The sequence below is a fragment of the Ornithorhynchus anatinus genome, chromosome 5 (assembly GCF_004115215.2).
Source record: "Ornithorhynchus anatinus isolate Pmale09 chromosome 5, mOrnAna1.pri.v4, whole genome shotgun sequence".
NCBI classification, from domain to species: Eukaryota; Metazoa; Chordata; class Mammalia; order Monotremata; family Ornithorhynchidae; genus Ornithorhynchus; species Ornithorhynchus anatinus.
Window position 1 is genome coordinate 72,244,064 of NC_041732.1, and position 21,024 is coordinate 72,265,087.

Consider the following 21,024-nt stretch of genomic DNA (forward strand, 5'->3'; position numbering starts at 1 on the left):
GAGGGGTCAATATGAGGAGCTCCCTCCCTCCAGCAGGAGGAAGCCCACTCTGCCCTGTTTACTTCTCTCATCTGGGTGGGTGGTGGCCCGGACGATCGCTTCTCCCAGCCCCCAGACGCCCCACTCGGCACACACTCTCCCTCTCAGCCCTCCCAGCGGGACCCCCGCCACGTCCTGGGTCCAGATGCTCCCTCCCCAGAGCTGGCTGCATCTCACAAGAGAGGGACGAGGCTCGCATGGGATCCGAGCAAGGGTGGAAGGCCCGCGCGGTGGAACGTGGTTTAGTGGAAAGACCAGGGACTTGGGAGTTAGAGGTCGTGGGTTCTAATCCCAGCTCTGCCACTTGTCAGCTGTGTGGCTTTGGGCAAGTCTTTTCGCTTTGCTGTCCCTCAGTTACCTCACTGGTAAAATGGGGATAAAGACTGTGAACCCCCCGTGGGATACGCTGATTACTTTGTATCTACCACCGCGTTTACTCACAGTGCTTGGCACATAGTAAGCGCTTTACAAATGCCATCATTATTATCATTACTTCACTTCTCTGTGCTTCAGTTACCTCATCTGTAAAGCGGGGATTAAGACTAGGAGCCCTACAACCTGATGACCCCAGCGCTTAGAACAGTGCTTGGCACCTAGTAAGCACTGACCAAATACCATAGTTATTACTATTTTTTTACCTCTCTGTGCCTCAGTTACCTCATCTGTAAAACGGGGATTAAGACTGGGAGCCCCACGTGGAACAACCCGATTGCCTTGCATTTTTCCCAGCTATTAGAACAGTGCTTGGCACATAGTAAGTGCTTAACAAATACCATTATTATTATTATTATTATTATTATTAAAAGGGGTACGCTCTTCGAGCTTCCTCTAGGAAAGCCGTCCAGGGTGGTGGCGGGAAGCCGGCTGGGCCGATGAGCGGTCCTAGGGGGACAAGTCCCAGAAGGACCGGTCCTAGGGGGACAAGTCCCAGAAGGACCGGTCCCTAGGGGGACGAGTCCAGAAGGACCGGTCCTAGGGGGACGAGTCCCAGAAGGACCGGTCCTAGAGGGACAAGTCCAGAAGGACCGGTTCTAGGGGGACGAGTCCTAGAAGGACCGGTCCTAGGGGGACGAGTCCAGAAGGACCGGTCCTAGGGGGACGAGTCCAGAAGGACCGGTCCTAGGGGGACAAGTCCCAGAAGGAACGGTCCTAGGGGGACACAAGTCCCAGAAGGACCGGTCTTAGGGGGCCCCGTGCGGGCCCCGGGCGGGGGTGAAGTGGAGGGAGGCTCGGGGCAGACCCACCTGCGCCCCGCAGCCGCCCTGGGTGAGCAGCCACTGCAGACAGGCCAGATGTCCGGTGGCGGCGGCGTCGTGGGCCGGGCTGGCCCCGTTGCGGGCCCGGGCGGTGGCGGGCAGCGAGGCCTCCTCCACCAGGAAGCGCAGGCAGTCGAGCTTTCCGGCGCGGGCGGCGTGGTGCACGGCCAGCGCGTCCAGCGGGTCCCGCAGCTCCGGCCGCAGCTGGCCGGCCTCCTGCAGCGCCTTCAGAGAGTCCACGTTTCCCTGCCGGGCGGCCAGCAAGACCCGCTCCAGGGCCATGGCCCCCCCCCTCCCCCTCCCCCTCACCGGCCCCGGGGAGCCATGAGCCGCTCCGGCCAGCCGGCCCTGCGCCCCGCTCCTCTGGGGGCACAGGCGGAGGGCACCGGGGCGTCGCCCCCGGGACCCGACCTCTGCCTCTCCTCCTGTCCAAGTCCCTAATGCGGCTCCCGATCCCTGCCGCTTAGTTTGGGCCAGGCCCTCTCTCTACCCTGTCCCTGCCCAAAGCTCTACCTCGTCCCTGTCGACGTCTCTGCCCGTCCCTGCCCCTCGTCTCTACTTCAGTCCTGTCCCCGTCTCTGCCCTGGCACCGCCCACGTCCCTGCCCCCGTCTCTACTTCACTCCTGCCCCCGTCTCTGACCTGTCACCGCCCACGTCCCTGCCCGTCCCTGCCCCTTGTCTCGACTTCACTCCTGCCCCCTTCTCTGCCCTGTCACCTCCCACGTCCCCGCCCGTCCCTGTCCCATTTCTGCCCGCCCCTTCCCCCTTCTCTGCCCGTCCCTGCCCCGTCTCCGCCCCGTTTCTGCCCGACTATGCCCCCGTCTCTATTTCACTCCTGCCCCCGTCTCTGCCAGTCCCTGCCCCGTCCCTGCCCCCTGTCTCTACTTCACTTCTGCCCCCGTCTCTGCCCCGTCCCTGCCCCCGTCTCTGCCCGTCCCTGGCTCCCTTCCTGCGCCCGGCCGGACCCTTGGCCCCTGCCAGCCCTGCGCCGCTGGCCGTGGTGGAGCTGGAGCGCGGAGGGCTCGGAGCCCGGAGAGCTGTCGCTGTCGCTTGTCGCCGTCGATGTCGCCGTCGTGTGGCTGTGGCCGCCCCTGAGACCCCGCTGCTGTCCGCCCTCCCCTCCGCCGGACTCGGGCTGAGAAGCCGCGACACCCACGGGGCTGAGAGGGGGCCGCCCCCTCCCGCCCCTCCCCGCCCCCGCCCAGGGGACACCCATAGGGGAGAGACGGGGGGGGGGTGGCTAGGGGAAGGGGGCTGGGGGCAGTGGGTCCTAGGGGCAGGGGGTCCCGGGGGGTGGCAAGGAGCAGGTGGTACCAGGAGGTGGCTAGGAGCAGGGGGGTGGTTAGGGGCAGGGGGGCCTAGGGGCAGGGGGTCCCGGGGGGTGGCTAGGAGTAGGGGACCTAGGGGAAGGGGGTCCTAGGGACAGGGGGTCCCGGAGGGTGGCCAGGGGCAGGGGGCCTAAGGGCAGGGGTACCGAGGAGTGGCTAGGGGCAGTGGGGCCTAGGGGCAAGGGGTCCCGGGAGGTGGCTAGGAGTAGGGCGCCTAGGGGCAGGGGGTCCTGGGGACAGGGGGTCCCGGGTGGTGGCTAAGGAGCAGGGGGCCTAGGGGCAGGGAGTCCTAGGGACAGAGGGTCCCGGGGGGTGGCTAGGGGCAGGAGGCCTAAGGGCAGGGGGTCCTACGAACAGGGAGTCCCGGGTTGGGGGGCTAGGGGCAGGAGGCCTAGGGGCAGGGGGTCCTAGGAACAGGGGGTCCCGGGGGGTGGCTAGGGGCAGCGGGGCCTAGGGGCAAGGGGGCCTAGGGGCAGGGAGTCCCGGAAGGTGACTAGGAGCAAGGGGGCTAGGGCAGGGGGTCCTAGGGGCAGGGGGAGCCGGGGACGGGGTCCCGGGGAGTGGGGGGAGCCGAAAGCAGGGGGAGCCAAGGAGTGGATAGGGGGCAGGGAGAGCCGAGGAGGGGGAGTTCATTCATTCATTCATTCATTCATTCATTCATTCATTCATTCAATCAATCGTATTTATTAAGCACTTACTGAATGCATAGCACTGTACTAAGCGCTTGGGAAAGTACATTGCAGCAATAAAGAGTGACACCCGCTGCCCACAACAAGCTCACAGTCTAGAGGGGAGGAGTCAAACATCAATATAAATAGACATCAATATACATAAATAAAATGACAGAATTATCCATAAGTGCTGTGGGGCTGAGAGATGGGGGAAGAGTAAGCGGAGCAAAAGGGAGTCGGAGTTGAGGAAAAGTGGGGCTTAGTCTGGGAAGACCTCTTGGAGGAGATGTGCCTTCAGGAAGTGTTTGAAGTGAAATTTTGGGGGGGAGAGTAATTGTCGGATTTGAGCCTGGAGGGTGTTCCAGGCCGGAGGCAGAAGGTTCTGGGTTCTAATCCCGACTCCGCCATGTGTCTACTGTGTGACCTTAGGCAAGTTGTTTCACTTTTCTGGGCCTCAGTTACCTCATCTGTAAAATGGAGATTAAAACCGTGAGCCCCATGTGGGACCGGGACTGTTTCCAACCTGACTGACCTGTATCTATTAATAATAATAATAATTGTGGTATTTCTTCCAGAGCTTAGAATAATACTTGGCACACAGTAAGCGCTTAACAAATGCCATCATTACTATTATTTAGCACTTACTGTGTGCCTGGCACTGTACTAAGCACTGAGGTGGATACAAGCAATGAGCAGATGAGGTAACTGAGACTCCGAGAAGCGAAGTGGCTTGTCCAAGATCATACAGCAGACAAGTGGTGGAGCCAGGATTAGAACCTATGACCCTCTGACTTCCAGGCCCATGCTCTACCCACTACACCATGCTGCTTCTCATACACCATCCTCCTTCTAAGCACTGGTGCCACTTAACAAGTACTATTATTATTATTATTATTTCCCCTCCATCAGGGCTCTCCTCCTTGTCCCCACTCCGAAGGGCTTCAGTCAGCTCGTCCCAGCTACTTTTGCCCTGCGGAACTGGGCTGGGGGGTCCAGGGACATCAGACCTTTCTCTTTCGGGGGTCTCACCCCGGCCCCCACCCTCCCAGGTCCGGGTCCTTCTCCCTCTCCAGAGAGGCAGAGGATGTGTCTCCCAGAAGTGACCTGGGGTGACCTCAGTTTGGCTGTGTTTTTCCAAGGCCTTGGAGAGGAATTGATGAAGTGGCCTAATGGGAAGAGCACAGGTCAAGGAGTGAGAAAATCTGAGTTCTAATCCCGGCTCTGCCCCATGCCTCATGTGTGACCCTGGGCTAGTTATTTGCCTGCTCTGTGCCTTAGTTTCCTCATCAGCATGGTCTAGTGAATAGAGTACAGACCATGGGAGTTAGACCATGGGAGTTAGACCATGGGAGTTAGTTTGTGTGACCATGGGCAAATCACTTCACTTCTCTGTGCCTCAGTTATCTTATTGGTAAAATGGGATTAAGACTGTGAGCCCATGTAGGACAGGGGCTCTGTCCAACCTGATTATCTTGTATCTGCCCCAGTGTCTAGAACAGTGCTTGACACATAGAAAGCTCTTAACAAATACTATCTGTAAATTGTGGATTCAGTACCTATTCTCTCTCTGCCTCAGACTGTGAGCCTTACGTGGGACGGGGACTGTGTAGATCAGTGACGTTTACTGAGTGCTTACTATGCTGAGCACTATACTAAATGCTTGGGAAAGTACAACGCTACAGAGTTGGTAGACACAAGGATTGTGTTGGACCGCTTGTCCACATCCTGACTTTAGCCAGGAACTTCCCCCCCTTCATAACCGACAGACCACCATTCTTACCACCTTCAAAACCTCACTAAAATCCCATCTCCTCCAAGAGACCTTCCCCAAGACCTTATTTTCCCTATTTCCTCACTCTTCTGTGTCACCCTCAAATTCGGATTTGTACCCTTTAAACATTCCAATCTCACCCCCACAGCATTTTTGTACAGATTCATAATTTATTTTAACGTTTGTCTTCCCCTCTAGACTGAAGCTCCTTGTGGCCAGGGGCATGTCTAACCGATTGTTAAATTGTACCCTCCCAAGCGCTTAGTATAGCTCTCTGTGACAATAAACACTCAAAGAAGAAAAGGAGAAGAGGAGGAGGAGGAAGAAGAAGAGTTTAGTTCTAGTAATAATAATGTTGATATTTGTTAAGTGCTTACTATGTGCCAAGCATTGTTCTAAGCGCTGGGGTAGATACAAGGTAATCAGGTTGTCCACGTAGGGCTCACAGTCTTCATCCCCATTTTACAGATAAGGTAACTGAGGCACAGAGAAGTTAAGTGACTTGCCCAAGGTCACACATCTGACAAGCGGCAGAGCTGGGATTAGAATCCATGACCTCTGACTCCCAAGCTCCACTGAGCCATGCTGTTATGTGCCAAACACCGGAGTAGATATAGGAATAATCAGATCTATCAGTCGTATTTACTACGTCCTTATTGTCACAGAGCGCTATACTGTATAATAATGGTGAAGAAAATAAAATAGAAAAGGAGGAGGGAGAAGAGTTTAGTTTTAGTAATAACATTAAACTTTGCGCCAAAAGCTGGTAGCAGCGTGGCTCAGTGGAAAAAGCACGGGCTTGGGAGTCAGAGGTCATGGGTTCTAATCCCAGCTCCTCCACTTGTCAGCTGTGAGACTTTGGGCAAGTCACTTAACTTCTCTGTGCCTTATTTACCTCGTCTGTAAAATGGGGATTAAGACTGTTAGCTCCACCTGATAGCCTTGTATCCCCCCCCCCCACCGCCCAGAGTTTAGAACAGTACTTTGCACATTGTAGGCGCTTTACAAATGCCATTATTACTATTATTATTACATAGGAATAATCAGATCAATCAGTTGTATTTATTATCTTCTTCACCACCATTATCGTTATCATCACCATCATCATTAATGATAAGAGAAATAATAGAAGACCTGCTAATCGGGAGATCCCAGATCAAACCTCCTCTCCTCCTTCCCTCCGGCAGCCCAAAATGCTCCGTGCTTTGAAGCGAGTGGGCGCTTTGCGGTGTTGAGGCGGTGCTTCCCCGTTCCTCTGTGCGACCACGGGGTGGCGCTGCGCAGCGAGGGCCGGGCGAGATTCACAGTCGCATTCAGAAGGGGCAAATGCCAGGGGCAAAAACGCGGCCACGGGGCAGAATCCCGGAGCATCCAGTGAGCAAAACTGTATTCAGCTCAGTTTCCTCCAGGTCTAACTTCCCTGGCCTGTGAGGCCTTTTGAGAACTGTTCTGTTGGTCTTCCCCTTTTTCTGGCTCCCGGTCCCTTTTCAGAGCGCACACCCGGGCGCAAAGTAATAATAATAATAATAATGTTGGCATTTGTTAAGCGCTTACTATGTGCAGAGCACTGTTCTAAACGCTGGGGTAGATACAGGGTCATCAGGTTGTCCCACGTGAGGCTCACAGTTAATCCCCATTTTACAGATGAGGTAACTGAGGCCCAGAGAAGTGAAGTGACTTGCCCACAGTCACACAGCTGACAAGTGGCAGAGCCGGGAGTCGAACCCATGACCTCTAACTCCGAAGCCCAGGCTCTTTCCACTGAGCCACGCTGCTTCCCTAGAAATCTATTTCCCGGATACAGGGACCTGTTAGAGAAGTAGCGTGGATTGGTGGATAGAGCACGGACCTGGGAGTCAGAAAGTCCTGGGTTCTAGTCCCGGCTCCACCACGTGTCTACTGTATGACCTTGGCCAAGTCACTTCACTTCTCTGGCCCTCAGTTACCTCATCTGTAAAATGAGGATTTATAGTGTGAGCCCCAAGTGGGACAGACTGTGTCCAATCCGATTCGCTTGCATCTACCCCAGCGCTTAGTACACTGCCTGACACATAGTAAGCGCTTAACAAAAACCATAATTATTATTATTATACACCAAGGCCCTAGGTCATGGATTCTAATCCTGACTCCGCCGCTTGTCAGCTGGGTGACCTTATGCAAGTCACTTAATTTCTCTGTGCCTCAGTTACCTCATCTATAAAATGGGGCGGAAGACCGTGGGACAACCTGATTACCTTGTATCTACCCCAGCGCTTAGAACAGTGCTTGGAACAAATTATTAAGGCCCTGAGCCATAAGGGCCAACTCCCCCGGGGAATTAAGAACCAGTGCCCCCATCAATTCTCTCCTATGAAGAAACGCCTTATCGTGACAGGAGAGTTTGCATTCGCTGCTGAAGCTTAAAACTTTGCCATAAAGGGCTTACCTGTAATGGAAAGGTCTAAGCCGAAGCGTCAGACAAAGTCGGTCCTGTGCTGGGCATCAGTGGCATGGGCAAGAGTCGAAAGCGGATGATCGAGTGATCAAAACGTTGATCAAAGACAACGCTTATACTGCACGGAAGAAAACAGTGGTATAACACTCCTTTATCTTTAACAAGAAAACTCTATGGATACAAATACCAGAACGACCTTATGATAGAAGATGGGATGTTTCGAAGAGGGTGTGTCCATGGAGGAGCTATAGGTCGGAAACCACTCGATGGCATTTGAAGAAGACCCCCACCAATGGCTTCCAGCTCTGAGGGCGAATGCGTTGTCTGCATCCTCATATTTATTCTATTTCTATTCTATTTATTTGCTACTGTTGTAATGGGATGTTCATCCCCTTGATTCTATTTATTGCTATTGTTCTTCTCTGTCCGTCTCCCCCGATTAGACTGTAAGCCCGTCAGAGGGCAGGGACTGTCTCTATCTGTTACCGATTTGTATATTCCAAGCGCTTAGTACAGTGCTCTGCACATAGTAAATGCTCAATAAATACTATTGAATGAATGAATGAATGAATGAATCCTCACGGTTTGGGGGTTTGACCGTCCAGCTTCAGCTCTCAGAGCTTCCTAGTAGAATTGAAAAGACCCCAAGTCAGTTTTCTTATTATTTCTTTTTTTGTGTGTGTGCATGTGGTATTTGTTAAAGTCCTTATTGTGTTTCAGGCACTGTGCTATTACAGGTTGGACACAGTCAGTGTCCCACATGGGGCTCACAGGCTTAATCCCCATTTTACAGATGAGATAACTGTGGAAAGAGCCTGGGTTTGGGAGTCAGAGGTCATAGGTTCTAATCCTACCTCAGTCACTTGTCCGCTGTGTGACCTTGGGCAAGTCACTTCACTTCTCTGGGCCTCAGATACCTCATCTGTAAAATGGGGATTGAGCCTGTGAGCCTCACGTGGGATAGGGACTGTGTCTAACCTAATATGCTGTATCTACCCCAGCGCTTAGTAAGGTGCTTGGCACATAGTAAGCGCTAAACAAATACCACAATTATTATTATTATTATTTTTATTTTTATAACTGAGGCAAAAGTCACGTAGCAGACGAGTGGTGGAGCCGGGATTAGACCCGGGTCCTTCTAGTAGCAGCGTGGCTTAGTGGGAAGAACATGGATTTGGACTTGGGAGTCAGAGGTCATGGGTTCTAATCCCGACTCCGCCTGACTGCTTTGTCACCTTGGGCAAGTCCTTGGTGAAGCAGTGTGGCTTAGTGGAAGGAGCATGGGCTTGAGAATCAGAGGTCATAGGTTCTAATCCCGGTTCCGCCATTTGTCAGATGTGTGACTTTGGGCAAGTCACTTCACTTCTCTGGGCCTCAGTTACCTCATAAAACTGGGGATTAAGACTCTGAGTTCCACGTGGGACAACCTGACTACCTTGTATCTATCCCAGCGCTTAGAACAGCGCTTGGCACACAGCAAGCGCTTAACAAACACCATTATTATTAGAATATTAATTATTATTAATTATAATTATTCCGACTCCTCGGCATGTGTCCTATCCACTAGACCACACTGCTTCTCCTGACCCCTTTCTTTCCTGACTCGTTAGGTCTTGGAAGCTTCCCCAAGGCCTCTCCCCACCCAACCTCACACTCTCGATGAAACTTTGACGCCACCTTGGGGACAGATCTATCCCCGCAAAGTAAAGTAGAGACTTAATAATTGCCTGGTTAATTAGATGGATCTATTGCGGTTTTGAGTATTTACTCTGTACAGAACATTGGAAACTGAGCGCTTGGAAGAATACACTAGAATTACTAGACACGGTGCCTGACCTCAAGTGTTCTACAAATCTAGAAGAGAAGGTAGGCAGTAAACTAAATTACAGGTAGGGGGAAGCAAAAAAGTTTAAAGATAGGGACATTAGTAATATGTGAGTGAGGGGGTGAATGAGTGCCCAAATGCTGAGGAATTGAAGAGACAAGGGCGTAGGTTTTGTGGAAGTATTGAAGTAGCAATAGAGGGGAGAAAGGGTGGGGAGATAAGAAATTAGTAAAGGAAGACCGCCTGGAGGAGGTATCATTTCAGAAGGACTTTGAAGGTGGGGGAAAGTGGTGAGCTTCCTCAGGTGAGTAGTGAGAAGCACCACTGCCTAGTGGGAAGAGCACGGATCTGGAGTCGGGGAACCTGGGTTCTAATCCTAGCACCGCTGTTTGTTTGCTTTGTGACCTTTTGTAAGTCACTTAACTTTTCTGTGCTTCAGTTTCCTCATCTGTAAAACGGAGATTCAATATCTGTTTTCTCTCCTACTCAGATTGTGATCCTCATGTGGGAACTGTTTATTTTAGTAGAGTGTTTGCTAGCTACTAAGCACTTAAATACCATTACTGTTAGTGTGTGAAGGGGAGGAAGTTTTAGGCTGAACGAAGATAGCAAGAGATCGAAGGCGAGAAAGACAAGAATGAGGCACAGTGAGTTGGAATTAGAGGATCGAAACGTGTGGACTGGATTGTAGTGGGAAAGAAGTGAGGTAGGAGGGAGGTAGGAGGGAGAGAGTCGATGTCTTAATGCCGAGAGTCAGGAGTTTCTGCTTGATGAACGCAGGAATAGACAAATATTGGAGGATTATGAGCAGGGCGATGTGCACAAAAGTGTTCTGGGGCCCAGTGGGATAATTAAAGATTTCAAAAAAAAATCACTCTCATTTTGGGTCCCGAATGATCTGAATTGACAGTCCATGTGGGTAAAATTAGTTGGATAATTGTCAGCTTTTCACTTTGTCCTAGGAAGAACTAGCCTGGGAGTTGTAGATGTGCACATGGATTTGCTTGAATAGCACTTCTTGGTGTCTGAGCCGCTAAAGCCGGGAAATACACGTTGGCCCCAACATTTCAACTCGAAAAAGTCACTTTTCCCCCATCACTGTAGTTTACCTGGGTTTTAGGGGTGGGGTTTGAATTATCTACTTGATTGGCAAGGTTAGAGGCACAGATTGTGTGATTATGGGGCTACGCCTGTGACTGCACACGCTCCCACCCATGTGGACGAAGTGGTATTTATGTCTTTAAGGGGCTATTCAACTATTCAGCAGTCATTCATTCATTCAATCGTATTTATTGAGAATTTACTGCGTGCAAAGCACTGTATTAATCGCTTGGAAGAGTACAATATAGCAATAAAAAGACACATTGCTTGCCCACAACGACCTTATAGTCCAGAGGGGGAAACAGACATTAATATAAATAAATAAATAATATTTCATATATTTATATTCATTCAATAGTATTTATTGAGCGCTTACTATATGCAGAGCACTGTACTAAGCGCTTGGAATGTACAATTAGGCAACAGATAGAGACAATCCCTGCCCATTGACGGGTTTATATGAAGTGTGAGGGTCAGAGCACGGAGCAGACAGACAGACATGAGGAGCAGCATGGTGTAGTGGATAGAGCACGGGCCTGGGAGTCAGAAGACCATTCATTCATTTATTCATTCATTCAATAGCATTTATTGAGCAGTTACTATGTGCAGAGCATTGTACTAAGCGCTTGGAATGTACAAATCGGTAACAGAGACAGTCCCTGCCATGTGTTCTAATACCGACTCTGCCACTTTTCTGCAGTGTGACCCTGGGCAAGTCATTTCACTTCTCTGGGCCTCAGTTCCCTCATCTGTAATATGGGGATTGAGAGTTTGAGCCCCACATAGGACCAATCCGATTTGCTCGTAACCACCCCGGCGGTGCAGGGCACATAATAAGCGCTTAACAGATACCATAATAATAATATTAATAATTATTGGTATTATTAGAAACACCCCCTCCCAGGGTTTCGAATCCCTATGAAGGGGCAACTTCCTTCCCGTCCTCTTTCCACGGCGTCTTCCCCATTCCGTCTTCCACTCTTCCAACGGTCCCACGTCGCTCTCTGCCCGGATTTGGGCCAATATATCGAGCTCAGCACCGGGGATAGCGCCCGGGGGGCCCAGGGAGACACAACCTGTCTTCGAGAGCCCTTTCCGGGGTGGGAGAGGAAGAGGAATAATAATAATAACAATAATAATAATAATGGTATTTAAGTGCTTACTACGTGCCAAGCACTGTTCTAAGAGCTGGCGCAGATACAGGTTGTCCCACGTGAGGCTCACAGTCTTAATCCCCCTTTTACAGAGGAGGTAACTGAGGCACAGAGAAGTTAATTGACTTGTCCAAAGTCACACAACTGACAAGTGGCGGAGCCGGGAATGGTCTGGGGGTCTCTGGAAGGCGGCTGGAAAGGGGGATCCCCCCTCCCTCCAGGGAGGTTTGAGGTGGGGTCTAGGCAGGGTAGAGTTGCCCTCAGGCAGAGGATGGACGAGAAGACTTCGGGAAGCCCCCATATCTCGGCCGAAAGGAACACTTCATCCCTCGCGTCTCCGGCTGCATGGCTTCTGGCTTGGCAGCCTTTCCAAATCTCTGTAAATTTTGCTTTTCCTCTATCGGCCCCCTCCCCCGCTGTCTCTCTATATGGCTTTATCTGTCTCTCTCCTCCTTCGCTCGCTGTCCCTCTAAATCCGTTGTGTCTTTCTGTTTCTCTAGATGGGGGGTGGTCCCAGGGATTCTCAGCGGGGGAGCAGTCGAGGAGAGGGGAAGAGAGGGGAGGGGGCTGCGGAGGGAGGCTTTAGGAAGCTGCACCGAGGTGGGGGGGGGACAGTTTATGGAGGGCTCAGGGATTCCCTCGGGGTCACTTGCACAGATGGGTTGGGGACGCTGGCGGCAACCGACACGCGTCCAAAGGCGGGCCCGGGCTCCGCAAGAAGAACCTTCCCTCCCCCTCCCGTCCCCAATCTAATAATAATAATAATGGTATTTGTTAAGCGCCTATTGTGTACCAAGCACTTTTCTAAGCGCCAGGGTAGAAACGAGGTAATCAGGTTGGACACAGCCCTCTCCCACATGGGGCTCCCAGGCTTCATCCCCATTTTTCAGATGAATAATAGTAATAATAATCGTGGTATTTGTTAAGTGCTGACTTTGTGCCAGGCACTGTACTAAACGCTGGAGGTGGTGCAAGCATATTAGGCTGGACACAGTCCTTGTCCCACGTAGGGTTCTCAGTCTCAATCCCCATTTTACAGATGAGGTAACTGAGGCCCAGAGAGGTGAAGTGACTTGCCCAAGCTCATACAGCAGACAAGTGGCAGAGCCGGGATTAGAACCCACCACCTCTGACTCCCAAGCCTGTGCTCCCAATCATGGTACTTGTTAAGTGCTTACTAGGTGCCGAGCACTCTTCTAAGCTCTGGGGTAGGTTTAAGTTAATTAAATTGGACAAGGTACCTGTCCCACATAGGGCTTACACTCTCAATTCACATTTTACAGATAAGATAACTGAGCCCCAGAGAAATGAAGTGATTTGCCCAAGGTCACACAGCAGACAAGTGGCGGAGGCGGAATTAGAACCCATGACCTTCTGACCCCCTGTCCCGTGCTCTATCCACTAAGCCAAAATTGTTTGGCTAAGCCACTAAGCCCAATTTGTTGCTGAATCGTACTTTCCAAGAGCTTAGTACAGTGCTCTGCACACAGTAAGCGCTCCAAGAGGCCTTCCCAGACTGAGCTCCCCTTCTCCCTCTACTCCCTCTACCCCCTCCCCCCCCCGCTTCACCTCTCCGCAGCTTAACCCTCTTTTCCCCCCATTTCCCTCTGCTCCTCCCCCTCTCCCTTCCCATCCCCTCAGCACTGTACTCGTCTGCTCAACTGTATATATTTTCATTACCCTATTTATTTTGTTAATGCAATGTACATCGCCTAGATTCTATTTAGTTGCCATCGTTTCTACGAGATGTTCTTCCCCTCGACTCTATTTGTCGCCATCGTTCTTGTCTGTCCGTCTCCCCCGATTAGACCGTAAGCCCGCCAAACGGCAGGGACTGTCTCTATCTGTTGCCTACTTGTTCATTCCAAGCGCTTAGTACAGTGCTCTGCACATAGTAAGCGCTCAATAAATACTATTGAATGAATGAATGAATACGATTGAATGAATTGAATGAATGAATGAAAATATCCGCCTCCTCTCAAGCAGGGTGCGTGCTGGGGAGAGTTGGAGGTAAAGGGGAGGAGGTAGGAGGGCGCTGGGGAATGGAAGGAAACTTGGTGGAGAAATGCCTGGGGCTCGTGAAAATTTTAAATTTTCTTTCCACCGCCCTCATCCCCGTTATGCAGCCCGAGAGAGGCCGGGTCCACCTGTCCTTTCCCGCCTCATCCATGTGTCCGCCTGCCCCTTCTCTCCCCAGGTCCGATCTCGTCTACAGTTCTCCGCTGCCTTGATGTGTGAGGGTCCGTCCTTCTGTGCCCGTCGGGTCCGTGTGTCCGTCGGCCCAGGCAGGCCTCCCCGTGTCCATCTGTCCCTCGGCCCCTTGCCCCGGGCCCGTTGTGAGGTCCATCTGCCCCTCCCCGCCCAGTCAGTGCGTCTGGCGGTCCCGGAGGCGAGGATCTTGGAGTGAACCCACGTCCTACCTCTGGCCTGGAACGCCCTCCCTCCTCAAATCCCCCAACAATCACTATTCCCCCCACCTTCAAAGTCCTACGGAAGCGCACCTCCTCCAAGAGGCCTTCCCAGACTAAGCCCCCTCTTCCTCAGCTTCCCCTCCCTTCCGCGTCACCTCGACTCGCTCCCACAACACTTATGCACATATGTATATATCTATAATTCTATTTCTTTATACTGATGCCTGTTTCCTTGTTTTGATGTCGGTCTCCTCCCCTCTAGACTGTGAGCCCGTTGTGGGCTGGGGTGGTCTCTCCTTATTGCTGCAAGGTACTTTCCAAGCGCTTAGTACAGTGGTCTGCACACAGTAAGAGCTCAATAAATACGATCGAAAGAATTCATTCATTCAGTCGATTCATTCTATCCTATTTATCGAGCACTGTACTAAGCGCTTGGAAAGTACACTGCAGCAATAAAGAGAGACCATCCCTATCCTCCCCGCCCTGGGCCCGTCGGCGAGTCTGTCCGGGCCTCGTCTGTTGTCCAGCCCACCAAGCGAGCCCGGACGGGGCGGGTAAGGAGGCCTCTCTCCCCAGAGAGTCTCGGGCCCTGCCTCCCTCCCTCCCTGGCAGCCTCCCTCTCAGCCCAGGCAGTGAGCCAGGAGGTGGAGCCGAGCCGGGGCGGGTCCTTCCATCCGGGGCGGCTCCTTATAGCCGGGTTGGCGGTCGGACGGCTGGGCTTCTAAAGTCCAGCGAGCCGCCGCGGAGGACCGGACCTCCCCGTTGGACGGCGGGCCGGCCGCATGCCTCCCCACCTGGCGGGGTCGAGGCCGGGCCTGCTTTTCCAGGCCAGGATGGGGGTGCCCCGGAGGGCGGGGGATGCCAGCGAGCTGCGCAAGGTAAAAGGGGGCGGGGGGCTGCGGGTCCCGACGGAGGACGAGGGGGGCTATTGGGGTGGGGATCCGGGGTCGAGACCCACGCTGGCCCCGCGTGTCCCCGCAGACCCTGAAGCCGCTGATGGAGAAGCGCAGACGGGCCCGCATCAACGAGAGCCTCAACCAGCTCAAGGGCCTCATCCTTCCCCTCATCGGCAAGGACGTGAGTGGCCCCGGACCCCGAGGATGGGTGGGTGGGCGTGGGGGGCGTGGACAGGGCTCCCGGGGCTAGCTGCCCGCGGGGCCCATCCGATCTCACGGGACCCCCTGTCCGTCCGTCCGTCCCTTCCCGCCCCCCCCAGCAGAGTTCCCGCTACTCGAAGCTGGAGAAGGCGGACATCCTGGAGATGACCGTCCGTTTCCTCCAGGAGCTGCCCACCTCCGGCGCCCCCGCGACGCCCAGTAAGTGACCTCTCCTTCTGGGCTCGGGGCGGGGTGGACGGGAGGGTTTGAGAAGCAGCGTGGCCCGGTGGGTAGAACACGGGCCTGGGAGTCAGAAGGTCGTGGGTTCTCATTCCGGCTCCGCCACTTGTCTGCTGTGTGATCGTGGGCAAGCCACGTCGATTCTCTGTGCCTCAATTCCCTCGTCTGTAAAATGGGGATTGAGAGTGTGAGCCCTGTGGGACAGGTACCTTGTCCAATTTAACTCACCTGAACCTACCCCAGCGCTTAGAACAGTGCCTGGTACTTAGTAAGCGCTTAACAAGTACCATGATTAGGAGCAGCATGGTCTAGCGGCAAGCGCGCGGGCTTGGGAGTCAGAGGTGGTGGGTTCTAATGCCGACTCTGCCACTTGTCTACTGTGTGATCTTGGGCAAGTCACTTCATTCATTCATTCATTCATTCAATAGTATTTATTGAGCCCTTACTATTTGCAGAGCACTATACTAAGCGCTTGCCTCAGTTCCCTCACCTGTAAAATGGGGATTGAGACTATGAGCCCCACCTGGGACAGGGACTGCGTCCAACCCCATTTGCTCGTATCTACCCCAGCGCTTAGTACAGTGCCGGGCACATGGCAAGCGCTTAACAGATGTCACAATTATCAGAGGTATTGTGGAAGGGGGCGAGGGTCTGACGGGACCTCCGGGAGCTCCCCCAACCCCACGCCGCCTCCCGGTTGACCGTTGCCCCTGTCGCCTCCCCAGCGCCTGCAGAGAGCTACCGGGAAGGTTACCGGGCCTGCGTGTCCCGCCTGGCCGGCCTCCTGCCCGCCTGCAGCCTGCTGGACCGCGACGTCTGTGGCCGCCTCCTGGACCACCTGCAGCGGAGCGGCGGCGCCGCAGCCCCGTCCCCCCGGGGGTCCAAGGCCCGGGGCCCCGACCCCCGCGCTGCCCCCGCGTCCCCCGCGCCCCCGGCCCACAGACCCGCCCCGCCGCCCCGGCCCGCCCCTTCGGGGCTCTGGCGGCCCTGGTGACCCCCGCCGCACGGCCGGGCCCGGCGGACTGCGGACTGTGGGGCCGGCGGCTATTTATTTGCCAGCGGGAGAGCGAGGACTGGACGCGTGGGACCGGCTGGACTGCTCTGGCCGGAGCCGCCCCGGCCCGCGGCGCTGGGCATCTGGTTGCCCCCGAGGGATGCAGTTTCCGGGGCTTTCGGACCCAATAAAGCCGGTTGGTGCGGCGCGGGGGTCTCTCTCGGCCGCGGGAGGGCAAAGGAGGGGAAGGGAGGGAGAGGGGCCTGGTCCGTCGTCCCCGGAACGGACAGTGAGCGCGGCCGTCGGGTCGGCGACGGTGGAGCCTGTCTGGGTCCACCCTGCTTCCCACCCCCGGCCTGTCCGGCCCTGTCCGGCCCACTCACACGGGCCTTGATCTGGGGCTCTGCGGAACACCTCTTTTTTCCTGGAGCGGGGGTGACAGCTGCAGCCCTCCGAAGCGGGCAACCCCGGGGCCTGAAAGGGGCGGCTGCCAGCGGAGGGGCCAGCTGATGGCGAGTGCGGGGGGTGCCCTCCCGTCCGCCCCCACCCCAGCGCCGGCCCGCAACCTCCCGGCAGGAGCCCCGACCCGCCTGATGCAATCCGGACCTCGCCGAGCCACTTGGCTGGGGCGGGGCCCTCGCCTGGGCCTGTCTCCGCAAGGAGGAACACTGGCACGCTGGCCACTACCCTCTTGCCTTTGCGTGGTCGGACCTGGCTGACTGTCGCCCTCCCCTGCCCACCAGCCCCCCGAAATCTGAGCCTCTCCCTTGGCCCCTCCTACCTGGGGATGTCCCTCTAGCCCTCCCCCCAACCCCTGGAAAGAAGTCTTCCCCTTTTAAACTGTGACACCTTAATGCGGTGGATATTTATTAATTGATAACGGTATTTGTTAAGCGCTTACTCCGTGCCAGGGACCGCACTAAGGGCTGGGATGGATACGAGCAAATCGGGATGGACACGGTCCCTGTCCCCTACCCCCATTTTAAAGATGAGGTAGCTGAGGCAAAGAGAAGTGAACTGATTTGCTTAAGGTCACAAAGCGGGCAAGTGGCCGAGGCGGAATTAGAACCCATGACCTTCCGACTCCCAGTCTGTACTCTACCCACTACGCCATGCTACTTCCCAGCTTGGATATTTATCTAAGATGGGGGCCTGGATGTGGTTTTTATAACTTCTGGGAGACCCGGAGGAGAAGGGAGGAGGTCAGCGTCCCATCCACTGTCCGCAGCTGAGGGTCCTCAGGACAGCTTTGACCAGGAATACGGTGAGAGAAGCTATCTATTTGGGAAACGGACTCTCAATCACTCTTAGGGAATGCTGCTGCTGAGGGGGTGTGGACCCTATGTGGGTGGGTGCCTGGCAGCTTTTAATAATGTTGGGATTTGTTAAGCGCTTACTATGTGCCGAGCACTGTGCTAAGCGCTGGGGTAGATACAGGGTAATCAGGTGGTCCAACGTGAGGCTCACGGTTAATCCCCATTTTACAGATGAGGTAACTGAGGCACAGAGAAGTTAAGTGACTTGCCCACAATCACACAGCTGACAAGTGTGTCGAACCCATGACCTCTGACTCCGAAGCCCAGGCTCTTTCCACTGAGCCACGCAGTCAAACCCACCTGAACTCAAGTGATAATTCAACCTCAGGCCCTACACCTTCTCTGTTTGAAGAGTCAGGAGACGGGGTGGTTTCCCCCTGTCTCGCTACTGGTCCATAGTGAAAAGCAGAAGAGCCGGGGTGGGGGTGACGTGTGTTCCTCCCGCAGTGGGCGAGAGGTTGTAAAGTGGGTGGGGATTCCTGGCGGCCGGCCCCAGCTCGGACCCTCAGAGGATCCTGCTGGGGTGAACTGATGACAAAGTGACCCCTTTTGCGTGAGTTCTAGCTTCCTGAAACGGAGCGGAGCGTCTGAGGATGTGGAAGAGTCAGCCAAGGCCAGGGGCGGAGGAATTCCCCAGCCCTGATTCGAAGCCGTGGGAACAGCTGGAAGTCTGGTGCCAATAGCAGGTTAGGAAACAGGGGAACACCTTTCCTCCTGTGTTTTCCCCACCACGCCCTCTGTTTATTCCCAGCAGGGTCCTGACAACAGCACCCTGTTCCCAAGTCCATACATGGGCCCGACTGAAGCTTTTTCCACACAGAAGCCAAGATGGATTTATGGCTGGGAGAGCTTTGGGAGGAGGATCTAGGTAGGCTCCAGGGCTCAGCTGCTGCTGCTGCTTGGAACCCCTGTGAGATTTGGGTGTTGAATGTGAGATCGCTGCAGGGAGGGCAGGCTAGCCGCTCCTTAGGGACCTAATCTTACCTAACCTAATCCCCCAGAAGCCACCCCAGTGCCTTGTGTCTGGGACCCCTTCCCCTTGACCCTTTCTTTCTGAATCATCTGAAGACAAACCCAAGAGATTCCAGGACAAAACCTCTAGCACCAACCACAGCAAAACTTAATTATGGGTTATTTGCTCCCATGATCGTTTCATTCCACCCATCCCTGAAAACCCAGGTCTGTTGTAAGACCAATTTCCTGGTCTGAGAGAGGAGCATGAGGAAGGAAAAACCACCAGAATGAGCTGAATATTCATCGTAGTAGTAATAATGGAAGCATTAAGTGCTTACTATGTTTTTTAAATGGTATTTTGTTAAGAGCTTACTATGTGTCAAACACTCTACTAAGCACTGGGGTAGATACAGCATAATCAAGATAAACACAGTCCCTGTTCTGCCCAGGGCTCAGAGTCCTAACCCCTATTTTACAGCTGAGGTAACTGAGGCACGAGAAGTTAAGTGACTTGTTCAAGGTTACAAAGCAGGTAAGTGGCAGAGCTAAGAATAGATGTGGGTTCCAATCTTGCCTCTGACACTTCTCTGCTATGTGCCTTTGGGCAAGTCACTTTGCTTCTCTGTGCCTCAGTTATCTCATCTGTAAAATCAGGATTAAGACTGTGAGACAGTCCCTTTGGGATAGGGACAGGAACTGTGACCAACCTGATTATCTTGGATCTACCCCAGTGTTTGCCTGGCACATAGTAAATGCTTAACAAATTCCATTAAAAAACACACACACACAAATTTCATTAAAAAACACTCCCAGACCTGTGGTCTTTCCACTAGGTCATGCTACTGCTCAAGCAGTATGTGTCAAGTTTTTACCAAGTGCTGGGGTAGTTAGAAGATAATCAGGTTATCTAGGGGATAGAACAACTTGAGGCAGCATTGTCTAGAGGATAGAGCACAGTCCTGAAAAGCAGAAAGACCTGGGTCCCAATCCTGGCTCTGCCACTTCTCTGCTCTATGACCTTGGGCAAATCACTTGGGCAAATCTCTGTGCCTCAGTTATGTCATCTGTAAAATGGGGATTAAGACTTTGAGCCCCATGTGGGATGGCACTTCGTCCAGCCTGATTACCTTGTGTGTACCCCAGCACTTAGAACAGTGTCTGGCAAATAGTAAGCGCTTAACAAATACCATTAAAAAAATGTGGGACACAGTCATTGTCCTTTATCAGGCTCATGGTCTAAGTAGGCGGGAAAAGAAACTGAGGCATAGAGAAGTTAAGTGACTTGTTCAAGGTCACTCAGTAGGTAAGTGGCAGAGCCAGCATTAGAATACAGGTCTCCTGAGTCCCAGCCCCCTGCTCTTTCTTCCCATCTTGGAGGGGCAAAGATTGGGTCACCCTCCCCACCCCCATATTTAGAAAGATTTTCCACCCAGTGTTTGGGGTGCTGGCCACTTCCCAGGTTTCATGGCTGTGGGCCAGAGAGTTCCGGCGACATGGCATTTCCAGTTGGAATTGGCACTTGGCTGTGTGGTTGCCCAACTGTCAGAAGCTTTTAACTCTGGCAAAGGCCGCGACCAAAATGTGCTAGAAGGTTAGGGGTCCCCAGGGGAGGGGAAGTGCCTTTGTGATGCATGAGCCTTTCCGTCTGGAGTTGCAACTCCCAGTACAAATGGACCAGGATCCACAGATTCACAGGGCCATCTGTCCCGGAATCCACCCTCCTTTCCTGAGTCTCGAGGTTCCCGAAGCCTGGGAAGCCTGTCCAGGACGAACAAGTCGGGGGTTGAGGGGGAAGGGGGGCGAAGACAGGGACTCCGCCTAGGCGAGGAGTTCAGAGGAAACATGAGCAAGAAGACGCACCAGTCTGGGGCTTCGTGGGTGACAGCGGCAGGCCTGGGCGAGGTTCTGTGGCCTGAGGCTAGAAGCTGGATCGCTTCCGAGCACAGAAGTGCAAGAGTTGCCCGGAAGGGTTCAGGCTGCAGCTCATTAAGAAATAGGAATGCTGCCACTCTTCCCAGGAGGAGTAAGAGCTGCAGGCCCGGGGAGTGTCCTGGGGAAAGAGGAGCAGGATTGGGCCCTAGGGGCAGAGTGGGGCCTATTTCTAAAAGTGGGTGGAACTCGTTACCCTCGGACCCACGGTGGACGTGGGCGGGAACCTGGGTCCCTCTCTGCTCCAGTTGACGGCCGCTTCAAATTGCAGAGGACTTCCAAGGCGCTCTTAAAAACATGAGCAGGGAGGAAAGTACCTTCCTCGTCTTTGTCTCTCGACATCCCGTTCGACCCCTGGATTCCACTTTCATTGTGCATTTCAGTGAGTCACTGGAGTCTCCCTTCTTGATTATCTCATTCTGAGTGTTGAAAGATCTTGGGAGATTACCTCTCTGCCTAGCACCAGAAGGTCAAGTGATTTAAGTAAGAATAAACAAATTTAT

The 21,024-nt window shown here is 53.8% G+C and overlaps 2 protein-coding genes across 2 annotated transcripts in view; one reads left to right on the plus strand and one right to left on the minus strand.

The window, feature by feature from the left end:
* The window catches only part of ESPN (espin), a 58,520-nt gene extending 56,524 nt beyond the window's left edge, over positions 1-1,996 (minus strand). The window contains exon 1 of the mRNA XM_039912086.1: positions 1,284-1,996. Coding sequence (XP_039768020.1) covers positions 1,284-1,577 — 294 coding nt within the window. The 5' untranslated portion in view covers positions 1,578-1,996. The remainder of the gene's footprint in view (positions 1-1,283) is intronic.
* Positions 1,997-14,734: 12,738 nt separating this feature from the next.
* On the plus strand, positions 14,735-16,322 carry HES2 (hes family bHLH transcription factor 2). Its single transcript, XM_001521333.2, has 4 exons — positions 14,735-14,869; positions 14,973-15,068; positions 15,211-15,307; positions 16,054-16,322. The coding sequence occupies exons 1-4, from the start codon at positions 14,774-14,776 to the stop codon at positions 16,320-16,322; spliced, it is 558 nt and encodes a 185-aa protein (XP_001521383.2). The 5' UTR covers positions 14,735-14,773.
* Positions 16,323-21,024: the final 4,702 nt, after the last annotated feature.